This window comes from Pseudorasbora parva, chromosome 23, assembly GCF_024679245.1.
Source record: "Pseudorasbora parva isolate DD20220531a chromosome 23, ASM2467924v1, whole genome shotgun sequence".
Classification (NCBI taxonomy): domain Eukaryota; kingdom Metazoa; phylum Chordata; class Actinopteri; order Cypriniformes; family Gobionidae; genus Pseudorasbora; species Pseudorasbora parva.
In genome coordinates this window covers 22,014,209-22,041,762 of record NC_090194.1, presented here as the reverse complement: position 1 = coordinate 22,041,762, position 27,554 = coordinate 22,014,209, and the positions used below count along the sequence as shown (strand labels likewise).

The 27,554-nt window shown below is 40.4% G+C and overlaps 1 protein-coding gene across 1 annotated transcript in view; it reads right to left on the bottom strand.

Moving 5' to 3' along the window:
- The window catches only part of LOC137061869 (fibrillin-2), a 148,188-nt gene extending 120,959 nt beyond the window's left edge, over positions 1 to 27,229 (bottom strand). The window contains exons 1-8 of the mRNA XM_067432487.1: positions 26,965 to 27,229; positions 26,733 to 26,815; positions 25,881 to 25,979; positions 25,588 to 25,683; positions 19,904 to 19,999; positions 8,565 to 8,762; positions 2,805 to 2,930; positions 2,297 to 2,422 (exon numbers count right to left, since the gene is read on the bottom strand). Of these exons, the coding sequence (XP_067288588.1) occupies positions 2,297 to 2,422; positions 2,805 to 2,930; positions 8,565 to 8,762; positions 19,904 to 19,999; positions 25,588 to 25,683; positions 25,881 to 25,979; positions 26,733 to 26,815; positions 26,965 to 27,110 (970 nt within the window). The 5' untranslated portion in view covers positions 27,111 to 27,229. The remainder of the gene's footprint in view (positions 1 to 2,296; positions 2,423 to 2,804; positions 2,931 to 8,564; positions 8,763 to 19,903; positions 20,000 to 25,587; positions 25,684 to 25,880; positions 25,980 to 26,732; positions 26,816 to 26,964) is intronic.
- Positions 27,230 to 27,554: the final 325 nt, after the last annotated feature.

The following is a 27,554-nucleotide window of genomic DNA, read 5'->3' as shown; positions in this document are numbered from 1 at the left end:
TTCTTTAAGAGGCTCCTCTGTCCTCCACTCAGACACCTGTTTGAACTTGTTATCAGTATAAAAGACACCTGTCCACAACCTCAAACAGTCAGACTCCAAACTCCACTATGGCCAAGACCAAAGAGATGTCAAAGGACACCAGAAACTAAATTGTAGACCTGTAAGCAGCTTGGTGTGAAAAAATCAACTGCGGGAGAAATCAACTTTCAATTACAAGACCACTAATAATCTCCATCGATCTGGGGCTCCACACAAGATCTCACTCCGTGGGGTCAAAATGATCCCAAGGACGGTGAGAAAAAAATCCCAGAACCACACAGGGGAACCTAGTGAATGACCTGCAGAGAGCTGGGACCAAATTAAAAAAGGCTACCATCAGTAACACACTACACCGGCAGGGACTCAAATCCTGCAGTGCCAGACATGTTCCCCAGTATATGTCCGGGCCCGTCTGAAGTTTGCTAGAGAGCATTTGGATGATCCAGAAGAGGATTGGGAGAATGTCATATGGTCAGATCAAACCAAAATAGAACTTTTTAGTAAAACCTCAACTTGTTGTGCTTGGAGGAGAAAGAATGTTGAGTTGCACCATAGCTACTGTGGGTGGAAAGGGACCAGAACGACTGATCCGTGTAAAAGAAAGAATGAATGGGGCCATGTATCATGAGATTTTGAGTAAAAACCTCCTTCCATCAGCAAGGGCATTGAAGATGAAACAATTGGCCAAACTACCAGAAACAGTGTGTAAAAACCTTGTGGCGACTTACAGATAACGTTTGACCTCTGTCATTGCCAACAAAGGGTATATAACAAAGTATTGAGATTAACTTTTGCTATTGACCAAATACTTATTTTCCTCCATAATTTGCAAATAAATTCTTTAAAAATTAGACAATGTGATTTTCTGGATTTTTTTCTCATTCTCTTTCATAGTTGAAGTGTTCCTATGATGAAAATTACAGGCCTCTCTCATCTTTTTAAGTGGGAGAATATGCACAATTGGTGGATGACTAAATACTTTTTTTGCCCCACTGTATAAGCATAAACTGGATCTATGGAACAGGAAATTGCTTTTAACAGTAGCATTCCATAACATCTGCACTTATGGATGTGGTCGTTTGTACATGTGCTTTCATTAAAATCAAAGGATACTCTCAGAATTCCTCAGACATGATAGCGAGACAGACATATCCACACATGCTCTGGCACTGATCTGCAGTTATATACAGCATAAAAGAGGCTACGGAGATCCCCTCTCTGTACATCTACCATCTATTACAGAGGAGACTCTGATGCTGCCTTGGTTCACTTCCATTTGCAACTCCTCCCCCCCCCCCCCCCCCCCCCCCCTCCTAGGTATTACACTGGGCAGAAACACAAATAACACAGTGCTATTGTCATTCTTATTCCCTGTGATGGGACAACACTTCAGTCAGTCAATTTAAGTCATATCCCAGTCCTATTCTATCTCATGAATGAAAGCATACATATTTGCTGTATTTCCCAATATGTATGGCTGCATGGCTAACTACATGTTGAGGTCTAAAACTGTGATGTCTGCCTGAACACAGAATTCATCACATGCCTCAACAAGCAGCTTTAACTCTCCAGCTCTCATCTGGTCGCCCAGAGAAGCTGAGAAGGTTGAGCCTGGTCTGTACCTTCATAACAGTATAACGGATCCGTGCGTCTGGTTTTAAAGTGAAAGCAACCTAATATACCTCCTCTTAAATTATGAGATAATATTAAAAATATCTATATGGCAGTATTTCTCCATGGTATCGAAGTCAAAAGTGTGACCAGCGAAAATGCTCAGTGGCTAGTAACTTTGGAAAACCACTAGCCACAGTGGCTGGTGAGCAAAAAAGGGATAGTTCAGCCAAAATGTAAATATTATCATAATTTCCTCATCCTGTATGAGTTTCATTGTTCTGTTGAATACACAAAAAAAAATAGTTTTGAAGTATGTTGGTAAAGAAACCGTTGACAATAGCCAATGACTTCCATAGTAGGAAAAAAATTATATGAAAGTCAATGGCTACAATTAACTGTCTGGTTACCAACATTACTAAAAATATCTTCTTTTTGTGTCCAGCAGAAAAAAACTCATACAGGTTTGGAAAAACATGAGGCTGAATAAATGATGACAACATTTTTTGGGGGGGCTGAACTATCCCTTTAATGTCAAGCCCTGATTACAACAGTCATTTTAAAAGCAAAGTCTTTAGTAAAAAGCGTAACGGTCTAATCAGAACTTACATTTGTACAGGACGGAGTCAATTAGCATCTAACTTACCAAGGCAGCTTGTTCGTTCTACAGATGGCATGTATCCAGAAAGACACTCACAGAAGAAACTGCCTGCTGAATTAATGCAGTGTCCTCTATTACACACTAGCTGGATGGTGTAGCGTTCATCCACATCTGAGAGATTTTATTGCAATATATACTGAAAAAGACTTTACTTACAATTATCAAGTCAAGCTGGTTTATTGTTATTTTGGTGCTGCATGGCATGGAAAAATACAGTGAACGTGATACATTAAATGAATGCCTTTAATGAAAGTGTTGATTGTGTGTGTTGATACAAAGACATTTCTCCTGGAGTTCAATTATAACCTTCTGGTCACAAAACACCTGTCATTTCCTGTGTTATCATCAGTGGGTCATAATCAGACAATTACAGTTTGGTTTTATGAATTATATATTGTCAGAATTGTACACTGCAGTCTATTATTTAGTGAAGAATGCTATTATTCTCTTTTTGGCATGGTTTCTGATATAGAATAGACAGTATGTTACTCACCCTCACACTTCAGCGTGGTAATGTGCTGCTGGTAACCTGCTGGACACTGGCACTGATATGAGCCCAATGTGTTGATGCATCTCCCTCCTTTACACAGGTCAGGCACAACCTTACATTCATCAACATCTGGTCAACGAGAAAAGATTGGATACTTAAAGTACCAACAATTCCCTTAATACATTTCTATTGAAAAAGGCATTGAAAAAGGCAGGTCACAGTCTAGACCAGACTGATCATCAAGACAACCAACCACAGGAGATGGGTAAATCCAAAATCAAATCATATATATATATATATGTCATATATATATATATATATATATATATATATATATATATATATATATATATATATATATATATATATATATATATATATATATATATATATATATATATATATATATATATATATATATATAATATAATAACTTAATTATTCAATGACAAATACATATTTTTAACAGTCACTTGTTGCCACCTTGTGGTGTAACAATTTAATCGATAACTGTTTTTGAGATGCCAAGATTATTTCAAAAGGTGATTTGCTCACTACTGTAGAGACATCATTATTAATATCTCAACTACACTGTAAAAAAAAATGTTCTACAAGTTATGACAACATGGGTTTTTACACTGTTTTAACTCATCAAAATAAGTTAAGATTTAAGCAATTTTGAGCATGGCATGGTTGTTGGTGCCAGACAGGCTGGTCTGACTATTTCACAATCTGCTCAATTACTGGGATTTTCACGCACAACCATTTCTAGGGTTTACAAAGAATGGTGTAAAAAGGGAAAAACATCCAGTATGCGGCAGTCCTGTGGACAAAAATGGTTGATGCTAGAGGTCAAGGGAGAATGGGCTGACTGATTAAAGCTGATAGAAAGAGCAACTTTGACTGAAATAACCACTCTTTACAACCGAGGTATGCAGAAAAGCATTTGTAAAGCCACAACACTCACAACCTTGAGGCGGATGGACTACAACAGCAGAAGACCCCACCGGGTACCACTCATCATCTCCACTACAAATGGGAAAAAGAGGCTACAATTGGCACAAGCTCAACAAAATTAGACAGTTGAAGACTGGAAAGCATTGAGCCAGGCCTTCTCGTCCAACATCAGTGCCTGACTTCAAAAATACTTTTCTAGAAAAATGGTCACAGATTCCCATAAACACACTCCTAAACCTAGTGGAAAGCCTTCCCAGAAGAGTTGAAGCTGTTATAGGGTGGTCCAACTCCATATTAACCCTTAGGGATTAAGAATGGGATGTCATTAAAGTTCATATGTAAGTAAAGACATGAGGCTGAATAATTGATGACAACATTTTCATTTTTGGCTGAACTATCCCTTTAATGTCAAGCCCTGATTACAATAGTCATTTTGAAAGCAAAGTCTTTGGTACAAAGCAGGTAACAGTCTAATTAGAACTTACATTTATACAGGACAGAGTCAATCAGCGTCTAACTCACCAAGGCATCGTGTTCGGTCTACAGACAACATGTGTCGCAAGTGAATCTACTTTTGCTAGTTTAATGATGGGAAAAATGGAGTTTTCGTCTAAAAACGCTCTGTGTCCACACTATCATTTTCAATCGTTTTCCAAAAAATGTTTATCTACATTGAAACGTCTGAAAACGCTTACATGCCCGTACTGCGCATAAGCTAATCCAAGATGCTTCAACTTGCGTAATTTCCGCTAACTTACTCGTTTATTTACTCTTTGACATTTTGTGGCAATGTCGTAGTTTTTTAACAGTATGTACAAACTGACATTAATATTTAACAAGGCTGTCAAAACAGAAAGCATACAAAACAACTGCTGTACAATGTCATTCACCATCTTGGCTGAATTGGTCATATGACTGCATCACATGGCTAAAAATGCGTCATCGTATTAAAAAGCCACCATTTTCACAGTCCACACTACGGCGCGAAGACGGCCTTTTCAAATGTATCCGCTTTGGAGAGCGTTTTCAAAACAGTACGTTTTCATTGACTTAAAACGCTGTCTCAGTGTGGACGGAAGGCCAAAACGGAGAGAAAAATATACGTTTTCAAATGAAAACGTATTAGTGTGGACATGGCCTTAATGAGTAATGGGTGTTTTGGGTATAACATGCAATAAACCAATCAGAGTCTCATCTCCAATTCCCTTTAAAAGCCAGTTCGCTTGCACCATGGCAGATTGCTATATTCATGGCGAATATAAACACCCTCAACCTGATGAGTGTTTAAATACATGTGTGTATTAAATTACCACAATTGGTTAAATAAGTAGCCAATTTAATTTGTCATTACTGCAAATAGGTAATTATGATACATGCAATCACTATCCATTATGACATGTAGGCATTTTTATCATTTTTTTTAGGCATTGGGTACACACAATAACATAAACTACCTTTTACATTTGTAATCCTTTTATTTTTAATATTTGACATGTTTGTGTGCTGCTGCACGTCCCTGTGTGTGTAATAGTAGAGTGTAGGCATGTTGTGCACCCACGTATAGGTGCATATTATTAACATGCCCTTCAAATAACACAAAAATACTGCGCTATTGACTTTAGACCAGGTTTCAGTTGGTCAATGGCACAGTCTATTTTAGTTGCCTCAAAAAATCAACGCACCAACGCATTGTGCCAGGACACCCCTTGTTTTCAGACCATGGCTGCACAAATGGGCGCAAATGCATTTGCTATTTAAACAATGTGGCTTGATGCGTCAGGATGAAACTAGCAAAAAAAACACTTGCACCGGTTGTATAGGGCCCAAAATGTGATTTCTGAGGTACCAACACCACAAATAATTTCCAAAAACATATACCTTTTCAACCTGCCATTTTCATATTCCTGTTTCGGTAGGATTAATCACACACACACACACACACACTAAATTAATAACTGTAAGTAAAAACATTTTAAAGATCCCCAAAATTCAATTCTTAAAGTAAATGCATAAAGTACTTTTACAAAGCAATTGACATTGATACATTACTGTAAATTATAGGGTGTGGCGAGGGAGGCGTGGTTCTGCGAGGTCTGCAGCGGGAGCGAGAGCTCAGAGCTGAGCGGCAGGTAAGTAGGTCAAGCACAGATGAAGAACACCTGTTTCTGATTGCACTGATTTGCGTGGAGAGAGCGCATTTAAGCCACGGCCGGGAGAGAGTCGAGAGAGAGAGTTGGACTGGGACTTGCGTACACAACCTGGAGAAACTGAGTGATATCTAAGAGACTGATTGTGAAAAGGAGCGATCCATATCGTGGAGAACCTGAGTTACCACACGGAACGTGTGTTTATTATTTTTGAAAAGACTGAATAAAGAGAGCGAGTCCCAGTCAAAGCCGACCCCTGTCTTTTTCCTTCATTATCATAACCAACTTTGCTTCACTGGTGCCGAAACGCCGCCATGCAAACTCCGCCGAAGACACCACTTGCCGACATCGTCCAATCGCTCGCCGGTCTTCACCAAGAGCATTACCAGGACCTGTTGGCCGTGAGGGAGGAACAACAGAAACGGTTCGAAGCTCTCCTCACGGCCCAGCATGAAGACCGCAAGCTGTTGCTGGATGGACCGGGAGATTCGGGCCTTTCCCCAAAGACAGACCTTTGACTATATATCATCGACTATATATCGACCTTCGCCGGGTATCGGGAATGGCCCAAAGCTGACTGGCCAATGCGGCTGCTGCCTCTACTGTCCGGACAGGCACAAGTAGCTGCCCACCAACTGCCAGTCCAGAATCTCCTGGTCTACGACGACCTGAAGCGCGCCATCCTCCAGAGGGCCGGCCAGACCCCAGAGCAGCATAGACAGCGGTTCCGGACCCTCACCCTGGACAAGTTCGGTCGACCCTTCGTCTCCGCGCACCAGCTCCGGGACTCATGTCGCAAGTGGTTGATGGCCGATGGGAGTGACGTCGAGGAAACTTATCAAGCTTTGGTGGATTCAGGTTGTAACCAGACCTCCATACACCAAAGCCTGATTCAGCCCGGGGCATGGGATAAGTGCTGTCTGGTTATGGTGAGGTGTGTGCACGGGGAGGTGATGGAATACCCTTTAGTGCTGGTGGAAATTCTATTCCGGGGTCAAAAACATAGAGTTGAGGTTGCCGTTAACCAGCACCTCCGGCATCCACTGATTTTGGGGACCAATTGGCCAGATTTTAATAAATTATCGGGATGTTTGTGTGTGGATGCCTCTTGGGGAAAAAAAGAGAAAGGGAAGGTGGCGGTTGCACAGGTGTGGGAGGTCGAGCCGACACCACTGGGCACTGATCTGGGGGAACAGAGCGCTTCGGAAATGCCAGTGTTTTCGGAGCGCGATGAATTTCCCTTGGAACAGTCCCAGGATGAAACGTTCAAAAATGCGTTTAATCAGGACTGTGTCATCGACAGCCATCTCCTCCGTCCTGATCAACCACTCACCTTTCCTTATTTTACTCTGTTAAAGGTTGTATCGGGTGACCCAAGATGCCCAGACAAAGCAGAATACAAGCCAGTTGTTAGTTCTGAAAAGCTGTCGGGAAATGCTTTTCCAGGCGGCTCATTACAATCCAATGGCATTTAGGGCAAACAGCGACACTAAACCGCCTCATGACCCGATTCTTTTGGCCGGGCATTCACGAGAATGTACGCCGGTGGTGTGCGTCTTGTCGTGAATGTCAGTTGGTAAACCCACCGGCCCAACCAAAAGCACCATTGTGCCCCCTTCCGTTGATGCAGGTCCCCTTCGAAAGAGTTGGTATGGACCTCATCGGGCCTTTAGAGCGGTCAACCCGCGGACATCGCTTTGCTTTAGTCCTAGTGGATTATGAAACACAATATCCGGGTGGGGGTGGGGGGTGGGGGGGTGTCTGCAGCTCAGAGCTGAGCGGCAGGTAAGTAGGTCAAGCACAGATGATGAAGACCTGTTTCTGATTGCAGTGATTGGCGTGGAGAGAGCGCATTTAAGCCCTGGCCGGGAGAGAGTTGAGAGAGAGAGTTGGACTGGGACTTGCGTACACAACCTGGAGAAACAGTGATATCTAAGAGACTGATTGTGAAAAGGAGTGATCCATATCGTGGAGAACCTGAGTTACCACACGGAGCGTGTGTTTATTATTTTTGAAAAGACTGAATAAAGAGAGCGAGTCCCAGTCAAAGCCAACGCCTGTCTTCTTCCTTCATTATCATAACGAACTTTGCTACATAGGGGTTGAACTTTTTTTTATGTCGATGTCAACTAGTCGCTGATGACATCATTAATGAACCAATAAGCCTGAACTCATAAGCTAAATAAGCTAAGACTTGAACATGGGTTGCCTTGTGCATAGCTATGGCATACGACACAGTGCTGAACACAAGATTATTACAGTTATATACATAATTATTATAATTATATACAGTTTATTTTCATCATTTCAGTTTAATCTGCATGAATTTCTTTCTTCCGCTGAAAACAAAGGACGATATTTGGAAGAAGATCTCAGCAGCCATTGTCTACCATAGTGGGAAAAAAATACTATGGTAGCCAATGGCTGCCGAGATCTGCTTAGTTACACACATTCTTCCAAAAATCTTCTTTTGTGTTCAGAAGAAGACAGAAATTCATATGGGTTTGGAACAACTTGATGGTAAGAAAATTATGACAGAATTTTAATTTTTGGGTTAACTATCCCCTTAAAGCGCCGTGGCAGAGCATTAAAGTCGATTAGGCTGTGCAACCCCTAGTACATAAACACACTTTAATAATATAATAAAATCAGTGCTGACCTTGGCAGGCTCCTGTGCGGGTATTTGGGGTGAACCCTTTGCTGCAGGACGAGCTGAGAGGTGGGCACAGCTCACACTGATGACCCCATGCTTGACCCACCGTGGCACAGCACAGCGTTTTACTGCACACAAATCCACTGCTCTGACCTGCACACTTCCTGTTGAGGACCTGGATGAAGCATGGGCCTGTTCTGTAATCTGATATATCAGTAAAAAACAAAATCATGATAATCAGAATCTGAAGAACAAGACAAAAGAACAAATGATCACATGTCATTCACCAGGCAAGTAAGATTATTGGTCAAAACATTTTTTTCTTTCTTTTAATGACAGAATCTAGAAGAGTATTGTACATGCGTGTATGTGCTCCTATACAAATTATGATTCAATAGACAGCATTAAGAAAATGCAGCTGATTATATTTTAATGATCTTAATGATCCTAAAAAATAGGTGTTTTTTAAGCAAGAAATAATTCCTTATCCATTGCAAATAATGGGACGATTATTCCATCCGATGAATGCAATGGTGGAGATAGTAGACTGTATTTTTCTTAAAGGGTTAGTTCACCCAAAAAATAAAAAAATATGTCATTAATTACTTTCCCTAATGTCGTTCAACACCCATAAGACCTCTGTTCATCTTCGGAACACAAATGAAGATATTTTTGTTGAACTCCGATGGCTCAGACAGGCCTTCATTGACACCAATGACATTTCCTCTCTCAAGACCCATAAAAGGCACTAAAGATGTCGTCTCACTAAAGGGGTTCTACAATAATTTTATGAAGCGATGAGAATAGTTTAAGTGTGCAAAAAAAACGAAATAGCAACTTATATAGTGATGGGCCGATTTCAAAACAAAGTTATGAGCCATAATGAATCAGCGTATTCGACGTGTCAAACTGCCAAACTGCTGAAATCACGTGACATTGGCAATCCAACTCCTGAAGCGATATGCTGATTCATCACCGTTCATAGGTTTTTTTGTGCACAAAAACTATTCTTGTCGCTTTATAAAATTATTGTAGAGTCACTGTAGTGAGATGGACTTTTTTTAACAATGTCTTTAGTGCCTTTTATGGGTCTTAAGAGAGTAAATTACATTAGAGTCAATGAAAGCCTTTCTGAGCCATCGGATTTCAACAAAAATATCTTCATTTGTGCTCCGAAGATGAGCGGAGGTATTAGGGGTGTTGAACGACATAAGGGTAAGTAATTATTGAAAGAATTTTCATTTTCTGAAAGGGTGAACTAACCCTTTAAGTTGATTTTTGTTGAACAAAAAAAAAAAGGGGGGGGCATAACTATAACATGAACACAAAACAATTGTGCATTTAGAATTAGCAGACTGATTGTTTTACAATGTCCTGAAGATTTTTAATGACCTATATAGATCCTTTCTCTACAAAAACATGTTTTATATAATGTCGTTTAAAAGAGTCTCAGTAAAGCAGCAGCACATGAAAGCCGTCTGGAGAGAGGATGATCCAGGTGGTCTGAACTGTCCTGTGCAGCTTGACATGTGCTCTGCATTACACATCCATGAGCTTTCATTTACCACCAGCCCCTGTGCCAACTCCTACACATCCTGAAAAAAACTACCTTTGTCCTAGTTTTCTCTTTTCTTAGCATGAATAAGTTTTCCAGTTGCAGCTAGGGTGACAATTCAGTGTTGCTCAGAATAATGTTTCATATGAAACTTATTTTAAACATATTTTGTGTGTCAAAAGGACACACACATACAAGTAAAATAAGTGTATGCTGTGAGACAGACACTTTAAAAGCCTTCAAAAAACATGCTTTATTATCTGAGAGGTCTGAGGACAGTCAGTAGCCATCTTTACATTAGAGTATTAGTAGACTGTCAGTAGACTGGTAGGTTATGGTTAGGTGTTAGGGTTCGGGTTAGTAGAATAAGTTGAATTGTAGTTGCCAAGTTACTTACAGGTCCTTCTCACAAAATTAGCATATTGTGATAAAGTTCATTATTTTTCATAATGTAATGATATAAATTAAACTTTTATATATTTTAGAATCATTGCACACCAACAGAAATATTTCAGGTATTTTATTGTTTTAATACTGATGATTTTGGCATACAGCTCATGAAAACCCAAAATTCTCAATCTCAAAAAATTAGCATATTTCATCCGACCAATAAAAGAAAAGTGTTTTTAATACAAAAAAAGTCAACCTTCAAATAATTATGTTCAGTTATGCACTCAATACTTGGTCGGGAATCCTTTTGCAGAAATGACTGCTTCAATGCGGCGTGGCATGGAGTAAATCAGCCTGTGGCACTGCTGAGGTGTTATAGAGGCCCAGGATGCTTCGATAGCGGCCTTAAGCTCATCCAGAGTGTTGGGTCTTGCGTCTCAACTTTCTCTTCACAATATCCCACAGATTCTCTAATACCATGGTCAGTAAACCATTTACCAGTGGTTTTGGCACTGTGAGCAGGTGCCAGGTGGTGCTGAAAAACAAAATCTTTATCTCTATAAAGCTTTTCAGCAGATGGAAGCATTAAAGTGCTCTAAAATCTCCTGATAGCTAGCTGCATTGACCTTGCCCTTGATAAAACACAGTGGCCCAACACCAGCAGCTGACATGGCAACCAAGACCATCATTGACTGTGGGTACTTGACACAGGACTTCAGGCATTTTGGCATTTCCTTCTCCCCAGTCTTCCTCCAGACTCTGGCACCTTGATTTCCAAATGACATGCAAAAATTGCTTTCATCCGAAAAAAGTACTTTGGACCACTGAGCAATAGTCCAGTGCTGCTTCTCTGTAGCCCAAAAGTGGCTTGACCTGGGGAATGTAGCACCTTTAGCCCATTTCCTGCACACGCCTGTGCACAGTGGCTCTGGATGTTTCTACTCCAGACTCAGTCCACTGCTTCCACAGGTCCCCAAGGTCTGGAATCGGTCCTTCTCCACAATCTTCCTCAGGGTCTGGTCACCTCTTCTCATTGTGCAGCGTTTTTTGCCACACTTTTTCCTTCCCACAGACTTCCCACTGAGGTGCCTTGATACAGCACTCTGGGAACAGCCTATTCGTTCAGAAATTTATTTCTGTGTCTTACCCTAATTTTTTGAGAAGGACCTGTATATTCAGTAGAATGTCTGTTGGGGGACTAACAAAATAAAGTTTTAATAAATATTAATCAGACAGTCTACTAATACTCTAAATGACAGTTAGTTGACATGTAGTTGCAAAGTTACTTAATAGTTAGTAGAATGTCTAAAGTGGACTATCAAAATAAAGTGTTACCTAATTTTGTGACATGTGCACACAGTTTGTCTGCTGCATCATAAATGTTGATGCTGTCCTCTCCAGTAGCTGGAATGTGTTCCCGGTTGCCATAGCAATTCTCAACATTCATGAGTACTTATACGGCTTTATAAAATCTATTTATTACAAAAGCTGTCAAGATGAGATGGTGAAGTCAGGTTATGTCTTTGTCATTATTCCAACATTTGTCACGGTTCGCAGGTCTGTGGAATTTCCTGTGTCCTGTTTTCTTTGTGTGTGTCTGTGGCAGTCACGTATGTTGCTGGGCAACCAACAATCGCTGATTAGCGATCAGCTGCAGCTGCGGCTCATCAGTGCTGCTATATATCGTCTCTGTGTTTGTTCGTTCATTGTCGAATCGTTCCTGTTGCTCACACTGTGTTCCTTGCAGTGTCTTCTGATGTACTCATTACATCATAAGAAATATGGTGTCTACGCTAATGTTTGTCTCTGTTTATCCCGAGGATTACTGCAGTCAGCCGGATCCAGGTATTGACCAGATGGTGGACCTGCGCCTAGACATGACAGTAAGTGTTCAGTAAGCCTCAAGCTGCTTCTCTTTCTCCACATCATCCCAATGACTGTGCCATAGAGTTATTGCCAGGTACGTCTCCGCCTAAGGGCAGGTTATAATCGCTTTCCGTTCCGTAAAGGGAGGACATAGAGAAATATATTTAAAATTCTTTGGCAGCCAAGATCATCCACCCTTACTCCTCTCCTACGGGTGCAGGGTTCTTTTTCATGGGGAAGAAGGTTGGTTCTCTGTGACCTTGCATTGACTATCAAGGGCTGAATAACATCACAGCAAAGCATACATATCCTTTGCCACTGATGTCTTCAGCTTGGTGGTTGCAGGGAACCTCCTTTTTTACAACGTAAGACCTCTGCAATGCAAGATTCAGACTGTGGTGAATTTGCCAACTCCAGAATCAGACGTAAGGCCCTGCAAAAATTTCTGGGGTTTGCCAATTTTAATCCGCAATTTATTGGATTATCCCACACCAGGGTGACATTCAGGTTAGTGCTGATAGTTTTCCAACCTAAAAAGTTTCTTCATTTCAGCTCTGATTCTGGTGATTCCTCATGTCAGTTTGTGGTGGAGGTTGACTCATCAGAAGTGGGGTCCCCTGTCCCCTGCCTTGCACGGTGGTCTTTCAGCGTTACCCTGTGGACAGTGAGATGCACCCATGCGCCTTAGTCCTTAATGCCTTACAAGGGGCAACACATCTGCCCGGTTGTCCACCGGGTTGTCTTTTTGTGCATGAGAACTTACAGTCCGATGTTATCCTTTGGGGACATGCTTTCAAAATGGATTGTCGTCCAGGGGTTATACCAGTTATTTGGTGAAGCAACGATTCTGGTGGCCTTCTATGGCTCGAGACATTCATGGTTTTGTTTTGGCCTCTTCAGTTTGCACGGTTGGTAAGACTTCCAATCGACTCCAGCAAGATTTCTGCAGCCGTTGTCTGTCCCTTCGAGACCCTGGACCCATATTGCACTAGATTTAGTTATTGCCCTCCCACCCTTCCAGGGCAACACAGTGATTGATCCATGGTGGATCAGTTCGAAAGAGGCTAATTTCATTTTCCTGCCCAAATTACCTTCTATGGTTGCTGTCATTGATCATGTTTTTCGCATTCATGGCCTCCTGAAGGATGTGGTCTCAGACAGGGGACCCCAATTCTTGTTCAGATTTTGGAGGGAGTTTGTCGTTTACTGGGGGCGAATGTCAGTCTTTCCTCTGGTTATCATCCTCAGAGCATCGTTCAAACTGAGAAGGCCAACCAAGAACGAGCGCTGCAATGTTTGGTTTCTCAGAATCCTTCCTCCTGGATTCATCAGTTCTCTTGGGTTGAGTACACTCATAACACATTACCAGTATCGTCCATGGACCTAGCCCCGTTTGAAGGTAGCTTAGAGTACCAGCCACCTGTTTTTCCGAGCTTGGAGTTCGAAGTCTGCCCACAACTCGGTTCCCTCTGCCCACAACTTTGTTTAGAGGTGTTGTCGCACTTGGAGGAAGGCTAGAACGGCTCTCTCAGGAGCACACTAAGGCCCAGGCTGATTGCCACTGGTCAAAGCCTCCCGAATACGTTGTTGGTCAAAAAGTATGGCTTTTTACCCAGAACATTCCTCTCCGCACTGTTTGTAATAAGCTTGCTCCTAAATGTATAGGCCTGTTTACTGGCACTAACATCCTTAGTCCAGTGGCAGTTCGCCTCAAACTTTCTCCGGTGTACAGGTGAATTAATCTGGTACTTCATGCATCCAAAATTAAACCTGTTTTTTGGTTCATCCATTAACCCACCTGGCCCGGTTCCTCCCCTGCTGCTTCTCATAGATGGGGAACCTGTGTATTCAGGTAAAAGTACTCAAGCCTTTTCTGATCTTTTCTTTGAACATCCCAAGTTTATCCTTAATAAAGGATTTTGCACTTGCAATTGAATCTCGAGTTATCTGTCCTGAGTTTAAGACCTTTCCTCTCTTGTCAACATTGTCTGGTGTGAGTGCTGTGTGCACCCTTAAGTTGTGGAAACATGCGCTGTATATCACGCCACAGAAGGACGTACACTCAAAAGTAATCAGGTCAGGTCGTTTACTACATGGTGGAATTTTTCGTTTGATCAGTTCATGAAAAGGTTTATCCCACCCCCCCTCAAACCCATTACAATTGAATTCTCTTTGGACATTTTTATTCCAATTGAGGTGTTTATATGGAGCATTTTCGGATTGGATTGGACTTTTAAAGTGATTACAGTGCTCCATGTAAACGCACCTACTGGAAGCAGCAGCAGTGCGTGTGTGTGTGTGTGTGTGTGTGTGTGTGTGTGTGTGTGTGTGTGTGTGTGTGTGTGTGTGTGTGTGTGTGTGTGTGTGTGTGTGTGTGTGTGTGTGTGTCACACAGATATCAACGTGCAGGCACAAATTGATGGAGAAACTTAGCAATTAATCCACAAAACACAAACGTGGCAAATCAAATTCAAACACCTTGGTCCAAAGCAGTCCAGTTCAAAACGTATTTTCAGAGAGCAGCGACAGTTTGAAATAACTGCTATTTGTGATTTGATGTGGATTTTGACCACCATATAAGGCAGAAACATTTATATGCGATGTAAAAGACTATGCACGCTAACCATTCCTATAGTAAACATGGTAAATAATGTAAGTTAGGATAAGTCTCGCCTCTTTATACCGGACTGTCTGATATCCATATTTAGCTCTGCAATGTCATGTTTTTTCAGGAGCTTAAAATAAATTAATGTGATGTTGTAACAGTTCATGGTGTTTGGACTTGGTTTTCTGTTTTCACCCTACCTGATTTGGCTCGTTTATTGGTTACCATGGTTTCTTATTGGATAAGTCATTGAGTTCAGCTTTTGCCTAATTAGTTCTCGGGTTTCTTCCAGTTCATATCTGCCTGTTTCAGTCTTCTCTTATTGGTTCTCGTTAATGTTTGGTCTGGGTTTTCTTTGTATTAATAAAGTTTGTTTGACTTGATCTTCTTCTTCTTGCCTTCTGTCTGTACCACGCTGAGAGAACGTGACAGAAGAACCAACCTCATAAAATCGATAGTGCAGTAATGTTCACTGCCTTAGTCCACTATTCTTAGTTCACTATTCTTAAGACTAGGACTATTCTTATCATTTTTGCACACTAGCGCAAAGGACCGCTTTTGATGACGGGACTCTTAAATCATTATTCTGGATTGGGGCTAATTACTACCAGCCTTGTGACTTACCAGACATGACAGAGGGAACCTGGAGGGAAGCCATTCTCCACTGTCTGGAATGTGTGTATCCCCAATTCACAACAGCACCCGCATCTACCACAATAAACCCAGCCCAACACCCTGTGACACGGAGCAACAGCCAATGTCATTGGATCTGGCTTGCAAGCCTGTGACAGAGGAGAGATTAGTGGAGTTCGAGGGAATAGAGGAGTTCCCTACCCACGACCTCGCCACATTGTGTGAGTGCATACTGGACTGGAGATAGATACGTTTGTCCCACCCTCCCTCCCCCTTCCACCACCACTTCTAGTTTCAGCCCAGTCTTCGTCATCTCCTGTCTGCCCTGTTGTTCACCCTTCACCTCCTCACTGTGTCAGGGATTCACCTAGGGCTTCCAATGAGCCATCCTTGACTGGCCTAAGGAATTCCCTGGCTCCGCTGCTGTCTCCACCACACCACCTCAGCCCGTTGTCCTAGCTCCTCCACTGCCACTCCTCTCTCCCTCAGCTGCACCGTTGACCATCAGGCTTGCGCCATCACGGGGCTCCTTCGACCTGTCAGCTTCGCCCGGGTCGGACATCACCAGCCTTTCGCCATGGACTTGCGTGCCTGCCGCTACGCTCAGGCTCTCCACCCCTATGGCTTAGTCTGGCTCCGCCCTCCCTCAGGCAACTAGTTAGTCCTCAGTCACGCCGGTTCCACCGTAGCCCTCAGGGTCTCCAGGGAGTTGTCGGGACAACTCCGTCGCGGCCTCCGATGCTCACAGTGTTGCACAGATCCATCAACCCTCCGTCTGCGCCGAGGACTCTTTCCCCATCTGCAACGTCCCCGTTGTCCATCTCTATGGCTGCGTTGTATGCTGTACCACCATGGCTCCTCCCTCTGGCAAAGCCGCCATGGGGTGCTACCTGGGCTGGACATCTGGTTTTCATCTGGTCTCCACCCACTTAAACCATCTCATTGGCTACCATCGCCTCCTGTTCCTCCCTGGCCATTCCTACCATCTCCTCCCTGGTTCTGGTTGTCTGCCTGTCTGCCTTTTGCCAGCTCTTCACCTACTCTTCGTCCACCTCCTGAACCACCTCCTCCTCGACCGTCTCCTACAGCGTGAGGTCACGCCTTCCAGGAGGGGGCGTGCTGTAACAGTTCATGGTGTTTGGACTTGGTTTTCTGTTTTCACCCTACCTGAGTTGGCTCGTTTATTTGTTACCATGGTTTCTAATCGGATTAGTCATTGTGTTCAGCTGTTGCCTAATTAGTTCTCTTTGTTTTCTCCCAGTATATATCTGCCTGTGTTTCAGTCTTCTCTTGTTGGTTCTCGTTAATGTTAGTTCTGAGTTTGGTCTGGGTTTTCTTTGTATTAATAAAGTTTGTTTGACTTGATCTTCTTCTCCTTGCCATCTGTCTGTACCACGCTGAGAGAATGTGACAGATGTAACATACTGTCCTGTGACTACAAATAAACAAAGAGAAGCGACTGAATAAGTATGTCTATCCTCTTTCTTGTGTGAAATAATGGTAAATACCACTTTGTTTCTTTATGAATAATGTGCAATCTTGACACAAATTAATTCATTATGATAAATACACACCAACCAGCCATAACATTATGACCACTGACAGGTGACATGTATAACACTGATTATCTCTTCATCACGGCACTTGTTAGTGGGTGGGCTATATTAGGCATCAAGTAAACATTTTGTCCTCAAAGTTGAAGTGTAAGGAACAGTAAAAACATCCAAGCCTGCAGTGTTCCCGGTCTGCAGTGGTCAGTATCTATAAAAAGTGGTCCAAGCAGAGAACAGTGGTGAACCGGCAACAGGGTCATTGATGCATGAGGGGAGCAAAGGCTGGCCTGTTTGGTGCGATCAAACAGATGAGTTACTGTAGCTAAAATCGTTTAAGAAGTTAATGCTGGTTATGATAGAAAAGTGTCAGAATACACAGTGTATCACAGTTTGTTGTGTATGGGGCTGCATAGCCACAGACCTGTCAGGGACAGGGTGCCTATGCTGACCCGTCCACTGCCGAAAGTGCCAAAAGTGGGCATGTGAGTATCAGAACTGGACCACGGAGCAATGGAAGAAGGTGGCCTGGTCTGAGAAATCACGTTTTCTTTTACATCATGTGGTTGGCCAGGTACGTGTGCATTGCCTACCTAGGGAACACATGGCACCATGGTGCACTATAGGATGAAGGCAAGCCGGTGGAGGCAGTGGGATGCTTTTGGCAATGTACTACAGGGAAATCTTAGGTCCTGCCATCCATGTGGATGTTACTTTGACAAATATCACCTACCTAAGCATTGCTGCAGACCATGTACACCCTTTCATGGAAACGGTATTCCCTGTTGGCTGTGGCCTCTTTTAGCAGTATAATGTGCCCTGCCACAAAGCAAAAATGGTTCAGGAATGGTTTGAGGAGCACATCAACACTTTTGAGCTGTTGTCTTGGCCTCTAAATTCCCCAGAACTCAATCCAATCAATTGGGCATCTGTGGGATGTGCTGAACAAACAAGTCAGGTCCATAGAGGGCCCATCTCACAACTTACAGAACGTAAAAGATCTGCTGCTAATATCTTGGTGCCAGATACCACAGCACACCTTCAGGGATCTAATGGAGTCCATACCTCAACATGTCAGTGCTGTTTTGACAACAAAAGGGGGAACAACACAATATTAGGTCATAATGTTATTCCTAATCGGTTTATCACTTGTTGTTGTAAACCTGTGATAAAACATTGACACTTAGGATTTAAATATTTAATTAAACAACAGAAATGCAAACAATGGGCCGCTTTTATCATGCTCGTTTTGCGATCTCGCTAGTTGACATTACCAATGATTTCTTTCTAAATAGTTTTCTGATAAGATTTCAATTTGTTGGTGAAATGATGGGTTTGTGCAACGTTGTTCCAAAGAGGTGGGTTTTAGTGACGTGGAGCTTCTGGCCTGACATTCGACATGAGCATGGTTTTTGGCTCTGGGCTACAGACCCGAAGCTATTAGCCCAGCCCATTAAAAGCCCTGGCTCGCACTGGCCTGACAGACAGTGTCTTTGCCACCGTCGCCTTCGGCTTTTGACTTGTTTAGTTTGGGACACTTATATTTTAACTATATTATTGACCTGCCTGCACCAACTATATGAAAATTAAAATTAGCTGGATAACATCACCGTTTTCACCAGAGCGGCTGTACAGCCAAATCAAATTCTGTTGCATTATTTTCCTGTTGCTTTGAAACAATCGGCATTGTAAAAAGCGCTCTATAAATAAAGGTGACTTGGCTTGACTTGACAGAGGAAAAGCATCAGTTGAGGGTCTATGAATCGTCACACCTTTAATACAGTGGGGGAAGTTGTAATTATCTTGATTGGTCAGTTTGAATGTCTCACTTTGGGTTTCAGTCACATGGTCAAGGAAGGGATAAAAAAGATGTTTCGAAAAAAGATGTTACAATTAATGGTACGTTTTTATCCCCTCATACATCTATTTTGTAACTATTTTAAGTGTAACCATAATCAGATATTGTCATTAAACCATTCAATTACAAATGATGTGATAAGTTTTGATTTGGTATTATCACTAATGTGCTACCTATTGCAATACAATACAATATTGCAATACAATCACACTATAGCAACGTTCTTCCACATATTTTTCTGTTATAACTGTGCTTATTTCCTTCGTTGGTATAAGTAGAAATTGGTGGTAATAGACAAGAAATGTACAGTTATTTACCATTTTGCTGATAATGTTTCTTTAGTCATTCAGACAAAGTGATGTTATCCAGCTAATTTCAGTTATCATATAGTGTTAATGCGGGTAGATCGTTAATATAGTTGAAATTTAAATGTCACTAACTGAACAAGCCAAAGGCGACGGTGGCAAGGAACCAAAACTCCTTTAGGGCCAAAATGGAGAAGAAAAAAAAACATTGTGAGAAACCAGGCTTAGTCAGGGTGCCAGTTCTCCTTTTCAGTGAAAACTTGCCCATAGACATTTGAAAATGACATATTTAGAATTGAAATGTATCAGTATGTAGAAACTATCATTAGGTGATATTAATAAATGCTGTAAGATTAATGTTCATGATGCATTTACTAATCTTCACAAATCTAACATAAAAAGGAATCTAACATTCCTTACTGCAGAATTTATGTATATCAGGGGTGGGTTATCATTAATTGTGTCTATTGATTTTTGTATACATTGCCCTAAATTAATGTGTTAAATTGACAACATTAGAGTGTGCATGCACAAATATGTTGTTGAAAGTAATAGTCATAGCTTTGTGATTAGATATTCTTACCCCTCTCACACTGCGGCCCAGTAAAGCCGTATACACACGCGCAGCGGTTAGGTCCAATGCAGTGTCCACCATTCTTACAGGTCTTTTCACAGTCAGCTGAAACAAAATCACATGCATTAAATCACTGTTACAATAGTGGCACTACTTTGTGGTAAAAGATTTGTAATATTCAGATGCATATGAAAGACATTTCATATGCATCTGAATATAACAAATCATAGGCTGATCCTCTTAAGGATCAAAGAACTACAGGTCACACACATTTTTCACATAAAAGCCGATATATTGCACGGGATAAATTCTGTTAGGTCAGGTATTAGTTCTACATGTCCAATGTGAAAAACATTTAAATCATTTTAATCTAAAAGTCTAGGATGCTTCAAGATAACTGAGCAGTGATTATGACTGGCTTACTAGCGACGGCTGTTACACTGTAAAAAAAATAATCAGGTCAATTGAATAATTTAATAATCAATTGAAAATTAGTTAATAGTTACATTTTCTGATCACATATAATTTTTTTAGTTGGCCAAATTGTATTTTTTGTGAATTAAATTCACAGAAATTCAATTTGTCCAACTGAAAAATTCAGATGTGATCAGTCACTAGAAAATGTTCAATTGGAGACCTGCAAATTTTTTTTTTATATAGTGTAACACAGTTAATGTCCAGACAGGTTATTGTTGCTAATCTTGCATTTCAAAACCTTTGAAAAAGGCCCAAGGCTTTAAAATCAGAATCAAAAAGACTTTCGATGCTAACTGAATGCCAAACAGATGAGCCAAGAGCTTTGGCCTGCCCTCTATTGTCTATGAGCAAAGCCTTGAACTCCTACAGAAAATACTGCTTCTCTGGATGATTTACATCTGCTGGAACCCTGGGGAAGATAGATAACCTGCAGAGGTCTATGCTGATTATAGGAGCTCGAGTTTATGACAGGGCAGGACACCTGGAGATGCTTTCAAACATGGTTGTTATATGCATTCCATTGAGAAATATAACCTCAGTCTATGGAGATAGACTATTTTATTAAAGGGTTAGTTCACCCAAAAATTAAATTTATGTAATTAATGACTCACCCTAATGTCGTTCCACACCCATAAGACCTCCGTTCATCTTCTGAACACAGTTTAAGATATTTTATATTTAGTCCTAGAGCGTATGGAAGTGTATGCACAGTATACTGTCCATGTCTAGAAAGGTAATAAAAACATCAAAGTTAGACATCATATGGGACATCAGTTAGTTAATTAGAATCTCTTGATCGAAAATACATTTTGGTCCAAAAATCACAAAAACTATGACTTTATTCAGCATTGTCTTCTCTTCCGGTTTGGCTTTCAATCCTCAAATAAAGATTCAAACGGTTGTGAATCAGCGGATTGATTCATTATTCGGATCGCCAGTGTCACTTGATTTCAGCAGTTTGACACGCAATCCGAATCATGAATCAATACGCTGCTTCATAACCGTTTGAATCTTTATTTGAGGACTGAAAATAAACACGGAAGAGAAGACAAAGCTGAATAAAGTCGTAGTTTTAGTGATTTTTGGACCAAAAATTATTCATTTTTATAGACCAAATGTATTTTCGATGCTTCAAGAGATTCTAGATAACTAATTGATGTCACATATGGACTACTTTGATGATGATTTTTTTTCCCTTTCTGGACATGGACAGTATAGTGTGCATGTACTTCCATATGCTCTCGGACTAAATATAAAATATTTTAAACTGTGTTCCGAAGAAGAACGAAAAATGAAAAGATGGTGAGTCATTAAGGACATCAATTTCATTTTTGGGTGAACTAACCCTTTAAGTCCTCAAATCAGTTGTTAACTAATAGGATGTAACTGCAAACTACAAACACTTAGATGGGGTTCTTTCTCCAGAATATAATCAAAACACGTACAATATGTTTGTAGTGCAGGCAAATGTGCTGTCTTTGTTTCAAATCAAACTTGATTGAAAACAGGAATACTGAAGCATTGTTGGAATGCGACTTGTTGATGACTGTTTCACGACTGAGGAGCAAGGACTAAGTGGTTGGCTGATTTGGTCAAAATGGGAATATCACTGAACTGAACTCTAGCAGGACCTGGAAGCCCTTTGTGTCAATTTATAGGGAATTAAAACAAAACAATCTTTAGCAGAGGAAATAAGGAAGGAGAAGGTTGTCCAGCGAGGAGGGAATTGCAATAATTAAGCCACAATATGTCTAGCGTCCATCTAACACACTTGATTCAACTCACTAGCTCATTATTAGAGGCTGTTCAACTTGAATTGGGTGTATCTTTCAAAGGAGACAGGGTGGTTAAATTGTTCAGGTACTACAGGACCAGGGTTGGGAACAGCTTATAGTAGAAGCATGAGAAGAATCTTTAGTTCATTCAGGAAAGTGCCATGAGAATCAGATGATATCAATGACAATATCAGTGGTGATTCTAGACCACAATAACTGGGGTGGCCAGGCAGGGGCCACTTGTGCGTTTAGGGGGCACAGGTTAACATTTTACATTTTCGGAATTAATAACCCTTTAAATGTAGTTAAATAGGTAGTTAAATAGGCAGTTTCATTCCAAATATAACTTTCTTACGTTGAACATACGTAGAAACACTGAAATTGAAGAAACACTCAACACAGAAACACTCAACACAGAAACACTCAAACACTTTGGTTACCGACATTCAAACAGTTTTTTGGAAAAACATACAGGTTAGGTATAAGGGTGGTTTTATTTTCATTTGGGGTGAACTGACCCTGTAACCTATTTTCCAAATTATTGAAAGTAATTTTTATTTGGCCATGTACTGTATCACTCTGCAATCTCTATACGTCACGTTATACGTTGGTGCAATGATTTCAAGATCATTTATTTATTTGACAAGTATATATTGTGTAATATTGAGCAGTGATAACATAACACACTTTTAATATTCAGGCACTTTTCTGCATCTGCAAACTTGACAGTTAACACTATATTACACAAAACAAATTGATAAAAAAAATGTAAAAAAATAATAAAAAATAAATCAATTTAAGAAAGTGTATGTATCTGTAATATGACCATGCATGCTCGATTTATAAAGCAAAACTAAACCTTTTATTTTACATGTTATTTTGTAGCCTACATTTGTTCTCTGTTAGTGGACTTTATATAGTCATGATTGTTTCATTTATTGTTTAAAAACAACCATATAATACTGTATAAGCAACAGTGGACAATTAGATAGAATAATATTATTTCTCGCTATAAATGAACATGACTAAAATTAAATATTTTATTTTACCTGTATCTTTTCTTGGGTATCTCGGGTATCTCTTATCTGTGGTGAAACACTGTCTCTCTGATAGTCGCTAATGAACGGTTCTTTCATTGGGTTGGTAATAATTTACCTTTGGCTGCATTATAATGACTTACTAATTCAGAATATGATCAAAGATTGCATATGTGGATGTGTTCAAAGAAATTATTTAATTAGTCATCAAGTTATATTTTAACTACCAGTATGTTTATAGGTCCCATGGCATTGTTTAATTATTTTATAATGTTTCCTGGGGTGTACTTATATTTTTAGTATGGTTTGAAAACACCCACTGTTGTGATTGGCTGACATCTTTGAATTTGAAATGAGATTACGTGCGTATGGGGTGTTGTTTAGTCAGGCAAGAGCAGGAGCAGCTGCAGCGCTGCCAGTCGAGAGAGAGACAGAGCTGGGGAAAGATTGCTGAGAAAGTGTTATTGTACCGAGTTTTTGAGAACGCAAGTTTATTTTGTTTGTATCTGAGCTCTGAATAAGTGTACTTTGCAACGTTATTTCTCTCACAAAATGCTTTCATCACAACTAACAACAAACACGACATCGACATGAATACAGTAAGAGCTTCGGTTGAGCATAATGAGCAGCGTCATTCAAACGGCAGTTTGGACAAGTGTGCACTGCAGATAAACGTGTGATTGACCGATCCAAACATTATTTCTGTTCTTTGTATTCTTTGATTGCTTGCTGTAGTTTAATCATTTAAATAACAGATTTGTTTCATGCTGCTAACAGAAATGACGTGAAGTTGAAGGTTTTAGTCACTGGCTTGATTCACTGATGCATCAAGCGGTGGCGGGACTGACAGTATTAAACGATTTGGAAAGAAATTCTGTGTGAACTTGAAAGATTAGCTAAACATCAGAACTCACTGATCCCAGATCAGGCATTATTGAACACTGTTACTCGCTGTTTGTGGCGGTGCTGTTGAATCCATAAAGCCTGTGCTGCTGACATTGCGACTGATAAACTAAATCCATTTTCTACTAATTCTCTGGGCAGGCAAAGCAGAGGAAGAGGAGGTAACCTTTCCTGGTATGACGTCATAACAGGAGAATTCAAGATCAGCTCGTCTGAACTCTCATTTTCTCAAAGGCAGAGAAAGACAGCCTGAACTCATTTTACACCGATCAAAATTTCTAGCCACTTGGGGACAATATTCAGGCTAGGGGAACTCATATTAATGTTGAAAAACATCATAAAATAAAAATGTCATAGGACCTTTAAATAAACTAAATTACTACAGTAATTCTACAGTATCGCTGCTGCATATGGGTGAAGTTACACACACAAAACAATGTGTATAAAGAGAGCTTATTTATCTATAATCAAGTGCGTAACAAAACATTAGCCTATAGCCCACATTTTACAACTATTTGTAAGTATTTGTATTTGTAACTATTTTAAGCGAATGCAGACAGTGACAAATTATTTATAAATGGACATCACTACTTGGAGGGGGGGCTGAGCTCCCCCCCCAGAAAAAAGGTCCCCCCTGTCAAACATATGGCGGTGGACGATGGATACAGTATTCAATAAAAGACTAAATAGGGAGATTTGTAAAGGTGAGATTGAGACTGTCCAAGACTACTGAAAAAAGGTATGATCCAAGTGCAAATAGTATTTAAAGGGCAAACTACACAGCATACAAAGGACAGACAAGGATGAGAAAAGAACAAGAATACTCAAAACAGCAGTGGGTGCATAAGACTTTGCAGGGAGACTACACATGTTAAAACTCATAAACACAAAAACAACAGGAAGTGTAAAAAATACCAAGGGTTCATCATAGTCCAATATTCTGGTGAAGTCAATGATGGGCTCAGATGCTGCACATTTTTAGTAGACTCTTTTGATGGACAGGAATAAGTGAAAACATGTTGAGTCTTTGATATGTGCACACTTCAAAAAAATATTTAAAAAACTAAGTTACCTGGATGCCTTAAAATGTTGAGTTTATTGAAATTAAACATTTGAGTTAATACAACGAACATTTTTTGAGATTCGACAACCTTTATTAAAATATTAAAAGATTTTGTAAGCATATTGGGTAATTGTGTGTGTGTGTGGGTTTTTTTGTGATGAAGCATGACAAATGATGTTTCACATGACAAATTATGCTATTTTCATGATTTATCAATCTTTTTATGTGGTTTAGATACAATAATATTTTTAGTTTCTACTTATTAAACCAATTTCCTTTATTGTATCAACTTAAATTTTTAATTTCAATAAACTCAAAATTTGAAGGCAACCAGGTTACTTACTTTTTTAAGTTAAACCAACAAAAAATGTTTACAATGTAGTTTGGAAAGCATCAAGTATCTCAAAAACACAGTCCACATACACAATGTATACTCACGCTGTCCACAAAAGCTTCCTGTGTATCCCTTTGGACACTGGCAATGGTCACCTTCACACACCCCTCCATTCATACATCTGATATTGCATTGTCGGGCTATAGCAAGAAATGAGAGAGGAAGTTGTTCATGTTATGACTGATTAGGACTATTTACATGCCATGTACTTCACTGCATTTTCTATAGTATAACAGTATTTCTTTGTCTTCCAAATCCTAGTTTGAATAGAAATTGGTTAAATATGCAGTATAAAATAAATATGTGTATGATAGAACACATAATGTATAAAACATACATGATTTAGTGGGACAGGTTGGGGCTATTTGGCCACCAGGACATGTGCACATGTTGGGTCTGGAGCAGAAACCATCACCACAGCCGTTCCTGCACATAGCTGCGGTAAAGAACATGTGGCAGTATTAACAGAAAATGTCACTGGAATAAAGAAACTTGAGTGTTTAAAGGCTCTTTAAAATCTCAAAGTGTTGAATCAGCTGGTGTTTTTAGTGGATGTCAGTTCACCTCAAGTGTCTGAGCAAAGGAACACAGTACTGTCTTAACTTTCTTTACTTGATTAACTGTAAGAAATTCTGTGGAAGTATGACAGAAATAAAGCCAAACTGGTCAATAATAAGCAAATCTGGTAATGTTTTTATTAATTGCTTAATCATCCTCTGCTGAGATCTTGAAAGATCGAATGTCTTCTTATGTCTTCACTCTTCAGCTGATTTCATCTAAGGCTGTGGCTGGAAATACTTTTGTAGTTCTTGTGTTTCTGCTCGTCTCCTCTTTTCCCCCCTGATCTTGCTGTTCATGAGTCTGCTTTTAAACTGCAGGTGTTCATCTAATGCTCAATTATCAATTCATCACTTAATTATCTCAACCGCAACACTTTGTCGGTTAATTTCACTCTTTGCAGTGTGGACAGTAATGATACAGTTGTGGGATTAAAGGTGTACAATAAAGAACAACTATTGCCATTTGTGCCAAGCCCTAGAATATAATTGAAACACCTAAGCTTTAATTCATTAGATACTTCCTAGAATTTCTTTATCAGAATAAATCTAAAGCATAAGGCAATAAAGTCCAAAGCATACCCGTTGAACCTAGAGACAGTTAGTGTGAGGAACATCTGGTTGTGACTTACGCACAACACACTGGTTCCCCCTGGGCAGAGTCTTCCAGCCTGGACAGCAGTAGGACTGCAGGCGAGATCCACACACATTAGGTCTGCAAAAAACAATGATGATCAAACTGCATTATAAATGTAGCTACAGAGAAACCTGTGACAAAGCAACAGAAGAATTCTCTGAAGAACATCCCACATCCTTGCGCTAATAAAAGCAGCATTAGTTTGGATGTGTGTGTGTAAGACTCACCCGCTCAGAGATTCTTGTTTTTCCCGTCTGTGGGATCCGTCTATATGAACAGTCTCTTTTCCATGAATCCCAGAGATTTTTCCCATTAAAATTCCCAGTAGAGCAACAATTCCAACCAAACACCTCAGACTCTCTTGAGATAACATTATAAATCCAGTGTACCTTTACAGTCAGTTAGTCCAGGAAATGAATGTAAAACCATAACAGATCCTGTTTTTGTTTTGTTTTTAACTTGAAATGTAAAGCTGTAAGATAAAGAGCTGAACTGAAGTGCAGGAGGAGAGCAGCTTGTGGAGAAGAGGATGAAGGAGGATCCTACAGGGTGATTTATAAAATCGTGACGCCAGCACCAGTCTACTTATATCGAATCATAGCGGCTGGACTGTCTGCAATTCACGCGCGAAATCTGTGGAGACGTGAGAAAATGAGCTCATATTGCCATGTAGCTCAATCAGTAAAACACGACACTAGCAACGACAGGGTCATGGGCTCGATTCTCAAGCTACTGGTCAAATGTGTACTTTAAACGCATATAGCCAAAAAGCTACTGACTGTTTACCAAAAGCGTGAAAAATATGCTGCGATTTGGA